Here is a 13,356-nt window from a genome sequence, read left to right on the forward strand (position 1 = left end):
GCTTCCTTCAGAGCTGCAACGCAGTAGCAGTTGGCAGTAGAGCTTTAAAAAGGGCATAAAATTGTTGGCACGGCAATCAATGATGAGAGCCGTGCTGTGGACATCGACGCTGTGAACAAGTAGCTGGGAGAAACTTTGTCGGGTGAGCTCACTGGTCTTGATGATTTGTGGAGCCATTGTGCAAATTTCCTGGTGCTAATTTTGATGGGGCACCCATAGGAGACTTGGTACACACAGACAACAATGCTGAGACCATGGAAGAGCTTGTGGACGAAGGCATCATTGCCGACGTCACAGATAACCAGGATACCACTGATGAAAATTGGGACGAGGACTTCAAAGAACCCGTGCCTACCTGCTTCGACATGCTCTGTGCGCTCAGTATGGTTTGTCACTATTGCGCGTCGATACAAGGCAGCGGTCTCAGCCATTCGGAGTCCATTGATAACACTGAAAAATGTGTTCTCTCTGAGGCAATGAAGATGAAGAAACAAATTCGTGACTATATTTCCCTCGGTAATATGCACACAGCAAGTGGCTATCACAGAAATACATTTTTTCCATCTTAATGTGTTTGTACGTTGTTAAATTTAATGCTACTTTTGTACCGAATTACACCTTATACACTGAACTCCTAGGCATTTTTTTTAAGAGTTTGAGAGTTTTGAAATACGCGGATTCGACAGTAATAAAAAATGACGAACACTCCTGAAAGAAAAAAAAACTGTGCACTTGAAAAAATTCATTGATATTCAAAGAAGACGTGGTCACGTGTTGGGATACAACAATAATGGCAGAGTTTCACCACAGGATGGCACTTGTTTGTTCTATGAAATTCTCAATGCCAAATCAAAATTACAAATCTTCCGTTTCTCAGATACTGGAGTGCTCAAGCCGTACAATATCAGGCACGATCTTTTCATTTCACACCATAATCTCATGACACGTTGTGGTCGATGGTCAACCCATTGGCATAAGGGCAGCTTGGCCAAAGGGTCCAATGGCATAAAGTGTTAGGTCTACACAAGGTGGGGTCAAAGACCCATTGTCCAAGCATTTCAACTCAGGGAAGACAGGCGCTTTGGTTAAGGGGGGACACTGGTCTTGAAAAGAAAATTTTATTAATTTAGTCATAGTTATAAAATTTTCAGGGCACATGTATTTTTGTGCGCTGATTCTAGATATGTCATTTAATTTCATGTAAAACAATTCCTTCAGCACTTATGCACTTTTTATGCAAGTATTTTGCGGAGAGTTTTGTAGAAAATTTGCTGCAGGAAACTCACTGAAATGTATGCCATTGGGTTCTCTTGACACCAAGGAATACAATAAGGGTAAAATTATCACCCTGGCTATCATAGAACTTGAGCAATAGGGTACTGAAGCTGCCACTTCACACACAGAAATACACATTTTCCTTCTCATTTCTGAAGCGACACCTTCAAAACTCTATAACTTAAGTTCTATGATAGGCAGGAAGACAATTTCACCCTTATTGTATTCCTTGGTGTCAGGAGAACCCACTGGCATACATTTCAGCGAGTTTCCCGCAGCAAATTTTCTTCAAAACTCTCTGCAAAATACTAGCATAAAAATTGCATAAGTGCTGAAGGAATTGTTTTACATGAAATTAAACTACATATTTAGAATCAGCACACAAAAATACATATGCCCTGAAGATTTTGTAACTGTGACTTCATTAATAAAAATTTTTTTTTCAAGACCAGTGTCCCCCCTTAAGCTAAAGCCACTGAAAAACCAGAGGGTACCAGGCAGCAATGATTGCAATAGTTTAAGAGGTTTAACATCCCAAAGCGACGCCATAGTGAAGGTCACCGGAAATTTCGACCACCTGGGATTCTTTAACCTGCGCTGATATTGCATAGTACATGGGTCTCTAGAATTTCGCCACCACCGAAGTTCGACCGCCGCTGCCAGGATGAAACCAGTGTCCTTCAAGTCAGCAGCCAAGTATCATACCCGCTGAACCACCACAGCGGCGGTACCGCCCGAATATGAGGCAGATGCTCAAAACATTCTAACTACGCTGTGATAAACAGTGAATAACGCAGAACGTAGCAGTGAGACAGCACACAGAAAAGGCGTGGACAGGTCAGGCACTCGCCTTTTGTGTGTGCTTTCCCAACGCTATGTTCTTCGTTCAAACAGCAAGTCTGACCAACTGGCCCCTTAGTATACGTAGTTAAAACCAGCGAAGAAACATCAAAACTTTCAATCCAAAAGTAGTCCGTCAACAGCAACTACCAAAGGCATAACTTATGCAATGGTAACATAGTGTGAAAGTATTTTCCATACATGTTTCAAATTTTTTTCGCAAACCAACACTTCGTTGCTCAATGCTAATGTAGCATGCCTAACCTGACACAGCAAAAGTCATTATAAGGGCATGCATGCTTAAGCATTGAGCTTCTTAACTGGTACATAGAATAGCCAAACCTTTATCTTTTCTGCAGCATTCTGGAGGTTCTCACGCAATTTTTCAGCCACTGAACTGCTGGACTCCCGCCTAGTTTCCAGCTGTAAAGAAAAGGGGAGATGGCATAGAAGTAAGCACCACAGCCATTAATGCAGATTTCACTCTCACACTCACCTCTTCAAGCTTTTTTTTGGTGTCTTTAAGTTCATGGTCATAAATGGTATACTCCAGAGACCTGCACAAAAGCAACAAAAGCTAAGTGGCACACTCACATATCCAGACCTCACTGGAGCCTTTTGAATACCCCCAATATTGACAGGACCAAAACATCAGTTCAAACAAATCACCTGTAGTAATTACACAAGTTCATGAGAGTCCACCATATAAGGTTTATTTGCTGCCAATTTCAAAAACCTTCATAAATGCAACCTAAATTTATTTTTAATGTCATGACCCTTTCGTTAACATGGGAAAAATTATCTTTTTGACAAGTCTCAGACAACCATTTCTTGCAAAATATGCGAGATGTAAAAAAATGCGATATGTATGAAAATTATTGCAATAAAATGTGCTTTCTGAAGACATTTTTTCAATACAAATACTTGGTGTGATTATTACGAAAAAAATCTGCAAGTCCAAAAATAGCTGACAATTAAGAAAAAAACTGTATAGAAAAGCGTCATATTTGTAAACAAAGGTGGCACTGCAGTCAGGAGAGACGCGGACTAGGCAAAAAATGCAGCATGCCTACACTTCGCCAAGCAACGCTGCCTTCAAAACAAACTCACATATACAAATATTTCAAAGTGTGCGCATCGCTTGTGGTTAGAAACTTTTTGGTGATGCTTGGAAAGTAGTTGTGCATTTTTTCAGCCTGTTCGCCAGAAGGAATTACTTGCCTGACCACTGCTTCAACTTTCTTCTCCGCTCCTAGTTGACAGCTAGCAACTATGGCAGGCGACTGCGTTGACTGCTTAAATGACTGCTTGACGTTGGCACGTTATAATCAATGAAAATATTTTTGTGTTAGTTCCATTTTTAGCAGCGATGTAATCACCAATAAAAAATGTGCTGTCGCCCCACGCAATTGTGCGTGAAGCAGAGCAGCGAGCAGAAACTGGCTGCATGACGTCAGCAATGGGGTCTCTCACTTCTGTGCCTCCACCGGCCGTGCTCGCTTCTGTATGTCTGCCGTCCAACACAGCCCGGGGTCGGCTGCAGTGGACTCTGCTTTCCCATTAAGCTTACTAAGAGCAGTGCAAGTCCACGTGAAATAGCTGGTTGACAGTAGTGGAGGGCTGTCCAACCTTCCACTACCCAGAGAACAGGCTAGCAGCGCAGTCACTCACGGCTTTGAAAGGGAAGAATTCAAAACTCTATCGCTAACAATGAGCAGCTAGGAACACTTCCGTGTGAATGATGCATATCATAAGACCTTCTAGATAGCACACTGGCGTTTTTAACTAAATCAGATGTGGATATTAGACACACTTCACCTCGTGAAGTGTCAGTTCGGCGGCATATATGCTGCTACATGGGGAAGGAACATGTCATTCAAAATGGATCTTGTCCAGCAATGTACTGCACAAGCACCTTGCCTGCTCACCACCATTTCACAAGACAAAACCACCACAGCTGTTCGTCCATGACCGGCATTATTTCCTCGAGAAACTAAACAACGAACTTAGGGATGATATAGTAGGTGCAGTGCTAGCATCTTCTAAGCTCACGTAGATGAGCACTTAGACCCCTCACCAATCTGAAACTTTCTAACAATTTCACGTAGGCTGACCCGGGAGCACACCTCTATAGCACCGCCATACTGGACCAGTTGAGACACTGGGCGCATTTGTTTTTCAGTCCCGGACTGTCCGGGACTACTTGCGGACTCGAGTCCGGTACTTGTTTTTCTCGGGCAGCCCGAAAGCTCCGCCCACCTGCCTGCATCGCCATAGCAACGCGTTCGTTTTTAGCCTATGGCAGTCCGCGGGCTGCTGAGAAGGCAGCAGACGACAGCTGCGCGCCGCGCTGGCAGCCATATTGAGTTAGACTCCGTGTGCATTTTGAGTACTTTTCGTGTTCCTGGAGGTCGATATCATGCGTTAAACCTTCAAATGAGCTCCGTAGCTGCTCTCTGAGCCATCGCAAGACTTTTTGTTCTTGCATCTTCGTTTATTTTCTTGAAATCCACCGCATACGGACGCGCGTTCGAAGCTGCGAGCGCGTATTGTTTGCTCGTGTCGTCAAGAGGTTCTCGTTCGCTTGTTTTGCGACATGCTGTCTGTACGCTTACCTGAAAGCATCGCAGGTGAACCACTCGTATACTGGAGCAGCTATAGAGCTTGTTGTCAACATTTTTGCGAAGGCTTTCGTCTATCTGCCTATCCGCAACGAGTTGGGCTACTTTGTGCGAACTTCGCCGCAAGCAGTAGCGGCGAGCATACCTCCGAAGCTGAGTTCTGTAATGCACCTACGCTAAGCTGACAGTACAGTCTTTAAATCGACTCAGTATCATGATCGAGCGCACGGCGTTGCTTCGGCGTCGTGGTGGCCGTGGCTTGCATCGTCTGCTAGCAGATGACAGCGTCCTTGTACGGTAACCCGAGGGGGAGCCCGGCTCTGGCGGCGAGTTCGAAAGCAGCCTATGGCAAGTAGGTCATGTGACCATGACGCTTTTCCTGTCCGAGCGGAAGCCGAGACCTGCCAGCAAGTAGTCCGGGACTGGAAAAACAAATGCGGCCACTCACCTCTAGGTCGTGAAAGATACCAACAGCTTCAAAAGTGAACTGTACAATCCTGCCTTTGGGCAAAAGCTAAAACCAGTGAAAAAAAAAGTGCCGCCCTTACCCTCACATATGGCTCGCACTGCTGACCTTAGCCCACAAGATCATTACCTATACAAGGAAAATCAGGTCTACCTGCGCATCTTGTCCCACTTCTGGTATTCCTTAAGTTCCTCTTTCTCCTCCTCGAGTGTCTGCAGTCGGTCTTCAATGTACTTCAGCAAGTCCTCGATCTTGGAACGCTTGCCCTCTGTGTCACGCAGCAGTACCTTGCTCTCCTCGCGCCGCTCATCATACACCCGCGTGCCTGCAACCTCCCGTAGCAGCTTCAGCCGCTGCGAGTCTGGCGCCGTGGCCATCTGGTTGATCTGCAACAAAAACACATCTCTTGAAACCTTACCCACACTCGCAGCAAGCAGAATGAAACAGCACTAGGAAATGCAGGAACTTGCCTTGCCCTGCTTGACAATATAGTATGGATTACTCCGCGAGAAACCGGCGCTCTCCAAGAGGTTCATGACATCCGTCCTCCTGCACAGAACAGTGGTCAGTCCCCTTGGAACAATAACGGAAAGGCAAAAGAAAATTAAAAACTTACGTGACCATCTTCTTGTTCAAGAAATACTGATCTTTCTTGGAGCCAATGACTCGCCTGAGCGACACCTCATCCTTGTCAACCTGAAGGCAAGAAAGGCCAGAAGCAACTAAAATAAAATCCCTTGCTCCGTTCAGCAACAATTATTACCTCAACTAATTAAACAGCATTTTGAAAGATGCACTGCTCTAGCCTGAAGGTAACTGCAAACACCTATACCAAAAAAAAATGACCTGGAACCTTCTTACACAACATTTTCTCAAGTTTTCAATGGCAGTTATTGGATCAAATGATCCCTACTGAGTCACCTAAAGGATGCTAAAACAAGACCAGTAAAGATCCCACACACAACCAGCAGAATCAATACTAAACATAACACTTCCCAAGCCAGGTTCACAGGTGGCCTTTTCATATTCCATGCATTGTTCCCCCTTCCCAGTTTTATCAAGCCACACATGAATTCTCTGCTGAAAAGAAAGAGAAGAAAGTAAATGCTGCATTTCCATTTAACCAGCCCTTGCTCCCCTATAAAATAAAACTTCATTAATTCGGACTACAAGGGAGTGGAAGAAATGTCTGATTATCGAATAGCCTCAAAACACTGACAAAAACTGTTTGTGTGGAAGTAAAATTTATTTGGTGAAAACCTCAGAAATGGTTATCTCCTTTTATGGCAAAAACTGCTCTACAATTTTTTGTGCTTCTCAAAAAAAGACCTCAAATCATGCACGCTATCGGGAGTGTCGGAAGAAGTACTGCTTCATATTGATAACGGCTTCCGCAGCTTCTTTCTATGTACAGTGCAGTAATGCTAGAGCTTATTCGCATGTGGCAGCCGGCCTATCAAGAAGGCCAGCAGATCGGCAACACATCAATGTAATATGCAGTTCAGGCCTGAGGACAAATATTTTGACAATCGCTTGTTGAGCAGGTCATACTTCGACACGACACCACAAGGGAGCCCGTCAGGATTAACCAATGCCAGCCTCAGGGCATCCACATAAACAACTCCCCAACGACATAACCTTACGTGTTTGCTTGGGTGTTTGGCTGGACTCCAGCGGCATTCCGAATTTCTAAATTAATGGGGGTCAAATTAACGAAGTTTTACTGCAACAAATCTGCCAAGGCAGTTTTCGTTTATTATAATCGCGCCTAAGCAGACCGGAAACAACTGAAGGGGCCACTTAAGCTCCGCCTTAAGGGTATGAAAGCGTTGAAGTAATTGGTTAATGCCCGTATATGCGGAATTGGTCATTCTCGACATTCATAGATCCCCTGGTAGTCCTCATACCCGTCCTGGCGCAGTGGTGCAGAGGTTCACCGATGTGCCACTGCCCTGCAATGGCAGGCACCGGTGGGGCTTGTGCGACCCAGGTTGCTCCACCCAAGCAACCTCCTGTGACTAATCATTAATTTAACAGCCATCTACCACAGTGCGCAGTTCACTCACAATCCGGTGGGTGGGCAGGTTGTGATGATGTCACAAAGTTACATGACCTAGGAGGCCCACCTAGATTGCTTCACTAAGGATTTTTCATGGATTTTTCGCTCACAGTCAACAAAGCTGACAACACCGACAAGCTGACAACTCGCGTCTTTTGGGTCAGCAGCCAAGTGCCAAAACGACTAAGCCATCACAGCTGCTAGTTTGGGCTCAACCCCCTCCGATCTTTTCCTTAAAATTTGTGACTCTCTACTGAACCCTCTAAAGTAATGACCCTTAATAACTTTTGGGAAAAAAATTTCCTGGTCATGTGACAGCCCTTTGAATTACTCAGACGAGTGCAAAAGTTGGTCTCACTAGAAAATTTACAAAAAATCAAATATTTTACTTTTCACTCAAAAAGTTTTTATACGATGTATATGCATTATCTACAAAAACTTTTTGAGCGACAAAGTAAAATATTTGATTTTTGGTAAATTTTTTACTGAGATCAACTTTTACACTCATCTGAGAAATTCAAAAGGTTGTCACATGACCAGGAAATTTTTCCCCAAAAGTTAATAAGGGTAATTACTTTAGACAGTTCAGCAGATGGCCACTAATTCTTTGGAAAAGGTCGGAAGGGGTTGAGCACAAACTCTGGTTCATTTGGCATGGAATGAGCCTCCTGTGGCCTTGCAGTGGCTTTCTCAGAAAATCCGAAGCATTAAATAGGATGGCTTTCATTTCCTTGGAGCATTCATGACTATGAAGAGAGTTCCTGCCGGGACAACAATCCTAGGACTGCCTCGGGAACTAAAGTTGCCACTGTCAACAGCAGCAAAAGAGATACCTCACAAATAAATACCTTACACTGATGGCACTACAATCCAACACAACACAAAGCACAAGAGAAATGAGAAAGCCATACTGGTAGGCGATTGTCACTGTTGTCGAAGATGATCTCAACGTAGGCGTTGAGCACCCGTGGCCCAGTGCCCTCATGGAGGAGGGCTTGACGCTGCTCTGGCCGCAAATGGGAGAACTCATCACTCAGCACAAACTGGATGGCTGCAAAGTCAATGGGGTGGGATGACCCGTTCTAGTTTTAATTCCTGTTGTTTATGAACAGCAAGATGCAGCGCACCACAATCCCACTACAATGACAGAAGAGGAAACCACTCATGTCTCACAATGTAAATTAAGGATTACCACTTGTTTTACACATGTACTATGAAAAATAAATGGTAACAACTGTGCAAAGCTCACTGCTGTAATGAGTAAAGTCAGGAGGCTGTCTGCTTCTGTCTTGTTCTCTATTTATTGCACTGTTTCCATTGTTGCTACACACAGACCATCTCAGCTGCAAATCATGATCCCCATTAAAGCCCACATCCCACTGCACAAACTTTCCAAGAACTTGGCAAACAGACTTGCCGAAGCAAACCAAACATTCATGCTTCCACAGAAAATACTCTTAAAAGTACTACTAGCTAGGTAGAAACAAGAACTTTTTTTTTTTTTGCACTTTGGAACAGTTGCTAACGTCACCGTAATGCAACGAAGGCAGCAAACAGTTTCTCTTTTGTATATTTAGCCCCAAAACTTGCACAAGTATGTGGCAGCTAACATATGGCAGAAACATTGCGTGCTGGTCATGCTAGTAAGTACGCATGACCACCACACAATGCAAGCATTATGCTGGGAAGCACCCTTACATATAGGACTTTTATAGTCTAGTCAATTCCTGAACCACTGAGGATAATCTGGATGCCAAAAGGTAACTTTTCCCCTTTGCAAAAACAACTCATACCACTACACCACATTCAGAACTGCTCACTTCTTCATGTGCAAGATCCGAAAGACCCACATGCACACAGTAACTTTTAATCATTCTTATAGATTACCAAAAAATTACCTAAAAACGATTACCTAAAAACTAAATTAAGCCACAAAACAACCTCAAATAGTTAGGTACAGAACTTAAAGCTACATCATCACTACAGTTGCAAACATGAAGCACACAACTCAACCTCTTATTCTTGCAAGCATGGCGTTAACTGCGCAGCACAGACAACACAGCTGCAAAAGGAGATGTTAACATTTGAAACATCTTGGACTCTTTCTACGCTCCTTTCACACTGCATCCTTCAAATTTCCACTTAATTTTCGTGTCCCCACCAAGGCACATAGAACACCTCACAGTAGGGCTCTTAATCGCGTGGGTAACACACACGACGCAAACATGCGTGCACGTTAGAAAGCTCTTTCCAGAAGTTGCACATGAACAAACCACTCAACCACTCACACAATGGCCACTTGGCCCACATGCAATGCATTTTTTTCTTAAGATAATTCCGTGGCATGCGAAACAAGAGCAATACAGCTCACCGTAGAAAAAATTGCTTTTTCCCGATCCATTGCGGCCAACTGTAAAGTAGAAAAACACCGTAAGATTCAGATACCCGTGTATACAATGCCGACACACTTGCCTATCACATTATGACGAGGGCTGAATGGCTCCACGCAGGTCTGCTCTTTGTAGCTCCGAAAACCTTGTATTATTAGCTGCAAAGAGACAGAAAAGGGCACAGTGCACGCAGGCCTTTGCAGTGTCCTTCAAGCACAGAAATGAACGAGATCGGCTCAGCCCTCCCAGGTCGTTGTTTTAAAGCAGCAGCGGCTCTACTATTTGCAGAATGAACGCGCCTCGATCTCCGTTGTGGAACGAAGAGCAATCAGTAATGAGCAATCCAACGAAAGGTGCAGCTGGCGGCGGCAGCACTTCGACGCAGTGCAACGCGGGCGGGTTTGCAGCGACCAAACGTGAGCACCCGCGACTCCGCGGTGCGGAGCGAGAAAGCAGCATTTTACAAAAATGACCACTGAAGACGTTCGACCGGCTACGTCTATTTAGCGAGCTGCAGCGGAAACCAGCTCATTTAGGCTTACTCCCAAATTACGCTAAGAGGAAAGGCCTTTACCAAGAATCGCCTGGCATATAATCAATACAACTCTTACTAACCTGTTTGATATGCATTTCAGATGTGGTATGTCACAAAAATGTGACACAAATCCATGTAAAAATGCCACTTTCCTTGTTTAATTGTACACCCAGTCCCGCCAAATGCCAAGCAGTTCAAAATGGCGGGAAACATTAGGAACCCTCTAGCGCTGAAAGTTGCATTACCCTTATCTCATTTATCCTGCCTATCTGCTTTAGTATTGTATCTTAAATAAACAATGCACTAGCTTACTACAACTAAAATAACGTACTAAATACTACACATTATTTCGCGTCATTAACCTCCTCGCTCTTTTCTGAGAAAAAAAAAAAAATCATCCCATCCACCCCCAACAGCTGCGAAGCGTCAGAAGCACCGCAAGCGAACAGCTGGAGCCGCCGAGCGCTTGGTCCGCCTGGGGAGTCAAACGCAGCAGGTAGAAACCACTGGTAGACACAGCAAGAAAACGACCAAAAGAGCGCGTCTCTGCGGCTGGCCGAAACAGCTGAGTGAACCCTCCTGTTCGTCGCCGTTGTGGTGGTGGACCATAGAGCTGTTCGAGGCGCAATCATTACCTGATAACGCCCAAGCGCACGTTGTGGCAATTACTGGCAGTTCAGCATTCAGTTGAATCGCGCGACATCGGCGCATTGTAAATGGCTAAAAAGGAAAACGTTCGCCTCGGAGGAGCCCCGGAGCAATGCGAGTGGAACCTTCCACCTGGTCGGTGGCAGCGACGAGCGCGAGTCGGGGCGCGTGAAAGACGCAAATCTGCGGCGCGTGCTCGAATGCGCCGCCAGAGAAAAGCTTTGGACGGACTTGAACACGACAATTTTCACGACGATCCGCATCTCTTTATGCATAAGAAGGCACCAAAATTCGAAGAAACGCAAGCGCCGGAGCAAAGGTGAGCCGTTCAAGGCACGTTTCAAGAAGAGCTTCAACGCACTGTTAGAAGAAACGGGCAGCCCAGAACAGCTGAACTACAGCCATGCCATCGAAGCTGCCGCGTAGGCACTTTTGCGCGTCGTTTGCACTTTCCAGTCCAACTACACTTGCGTCTCATGTGGTACTGCTCTGTGTCTTGGTGTGCATCGCGCTGTTGGAAGTGGACGACTTAGCGCCTACTTTTGGCGAGTTCGCATGACCGTACCTTCGTTTTGTTTTCGCCCTTCAAATAGCAGTGCGCGCCGGTCGTTGCCCCAAGGCTGTGTGGGCGCGGTTGTCAAAGGAGCGCATCGTGTCAGCGGATCCACTGTTGCTCGTAATAACTGCGCGACGCTGTGCTCGATTTGCCGGGATGTGAGGCAGAACTCAGGCTTTTTAGTGTGTCTGCTTGTACTTGCGTGGCTCCATCGTCTCTCGCACCGCTCCCACTTTTTGGCATGACACGACTTGACCTTTGCGTCACCATGGCGTTCGGCTGCGTGGCCCAAGGATGCGGGATTGGAGGCAAAATGCTTAAACGCCGGTATGCTGCGCGATGTCAGTGCACGTTAAAGATCCGTAGTCTGTCATAGTCCGTGTGGAGTTGTCAAAATGCCTCCTCTCCGGCAGTCCGGAGAGGAGGCATTTTGACAACTCCCGATGCAAAGGACTATAAATGCACATTTGTGCTTCTGGTGCAGTGATGCTGTTTTTAACGACTACCAGCTTTGCAGTTTGATTGGTGGCATTGATTGAAAACACTGTTATAATCATCTTATTTCATGCAAAACACCATACAAAAGAACGGAACACACAGGACGAAACACTGGCAATACTCACAACTGATATATATTCCAGAAAAGATCAGAGCATATATATGTTCACTGACCTCCACAGATGCCACCTTACAATGGATCTTAGAAATGAGCACACAAGAAGTTAACAGATCAGGTGCGAAAGAAAATTTCTCTATCGTAGAGAGCAAGGGGAATATGAATGACACAACCTTGACCAGTTTTTGTGATGAAATATGCCTCCAATGTTCCGCGAGCGGTTTTTTGCCCACTTCTGTACAATCGGGGCAAGCAATACAGTGGTCCTCAGGGAGTGTGCGTTAATTATTAGCAAGATCTTTTGCGTGCTTCCCGAGTTGGTCATTCACACATTGTCCTGCCTGGCTGATGTTCGGTTTACCGCAGGACAGGGGGATCTCGTACATGATGTTGGGCCACAGTCGACAAAACATTTGTCATGCTGCTTCTTACAGCATGCTTTCTGTTATCGCAAGTGATGCGAATGCTGAGCTGAGCAAGCTTCTTGGGGGCTGGAAAGACAATCGGTACGTTAAACCGATCCACCTTCTTCAAGGTGTGGCCCCCAAGAAGCTTGGTCGGCTGAGCATTCGCATCACCAGTGGCGTAGCCATAAATTCATGAATAATAACTGTATCGCCATTGCCAATGCGTGTTTATCAGAAGCTGCAAACGAATTCTTGAACGCTACGGACTGTCAAGACAAGTAAAATATGTATTTTTCATAAAAGAATATTTCCCTATACGGAAATATTCTTTTATATGTCCCAAAAATTGTGGCAGAAATAACTGATATCAATGCTTCCATGTTTCTGTCTATTTAATAAGTAAAGAAAATATCACACGAACTTTAGAAAGCAGTCCTTTAAGATTGTCCTGTGCTTCTCAAACCTTTGGTGTTACTGTGCTAATACGTATTCCATGAATGGAATGGACACAGTTCTCAGGAAATATTCTCCAGCATTTTCTGATGCAATGCACCGTGATCCTGCTGTCTGACACCTGCTCATCGGCTGGTGATTTCTACATCCAATTTATGTGCCAGTTCCTGTACTTGTGCTATGTTTTTTGAGAATGAAGCAGTCTCATTCTTGCGGTCATTTTCGATCGCCTGCTGTACCGCGTCTATGTCGTGAATGGCGGCGGTCATGTCGATGTTCCTGGTCTGCAGCTTCTTTTACAGAGGCTGAGTCACCGCCGACACATGCTCCGCCACATGCAGGCTCACATGCCGGTGACAAAAGTGCCAACACTAGACTATTTGCCTGAACTGGACATTCGCCATTTCCGTTTAGTTTTATCTCCTCTAGTGCTGCGATCACCGGTTCAAACAGATTCACAACTGAAACAACTGTATCATGCTTTTACACC

General features: G+C 45.1%; 1 protein-coding gene and 1 pseudogene across 1 annotated transcript in view; one reads left to right on the forward strand and one right to left on the reverse strand.

Annotated features, from left to right (window-relative positions):
- The window catches only part of SMC3 (structural maintenance of chromosomes 3), a 118,549-nt gene extending 107,308 nt beyond the window's left edge, over positions 1-11,241 (reverse strand). Inside the window, exons 1-9 of the mRNA XM_089578350.1 lie at positions 10,267-11,241; positions 9,734-9,809; positions 9,633-9,671; positions 8,173-8,312; positions 5,819-5,898; positions 5,673-5,751; positions 5,356-5,588; positions 2,612-2,672; positions 2,458-2,538 (exon numbers count right to left, since the gene is read on the reverse strand). Coding sequence (XP_089434476.1) covers positions 2,458-2,538; positions 2,612-2,672; positions 5,356-5,588; positions 5,673-5,751; positions 5,819-5,898; positions 8,173-8,312; positions 9,633-9,671; positions 9,734-9,809; positions 10,267-10,281 — 804 coding nt within the window. The 5' untranslated portion in view covers positions 10,282-11,241. The remainder of the gene's footprint in view (positions 1-2,457; positions 2,539-2,611; positions 2,673-5,355; positions 5,589-5,672; positions 5,752-5,818; positions 5,899-8,172; positions 8,313-9,632; positions 9,672-9,733; positions 9,810-10,266) is intronic.
- LOC149349422 (uncharacterized) lies at positions 10,835-11,767 on the forward strand (annotated as a pseudogene).
- The last annotated feature ends 1,589 nt before the right edge of the window (positions 11,768-13,356 follow it).

The sequence above is a fragment of the Amblyomma mixtum genome, chromosome 3, assembly GCF_055824585.1.
Source record: "Amblyomma mixtum isolate Tamu chromosome 3, ASM5582458v1, whole genome shotgun sequence".
NCBI lineage: Eukaryota > Metazoa > Arthropoda > Arachnida > Ixodida > Ixodidae > Amblyomma > Amblyomma mixtum.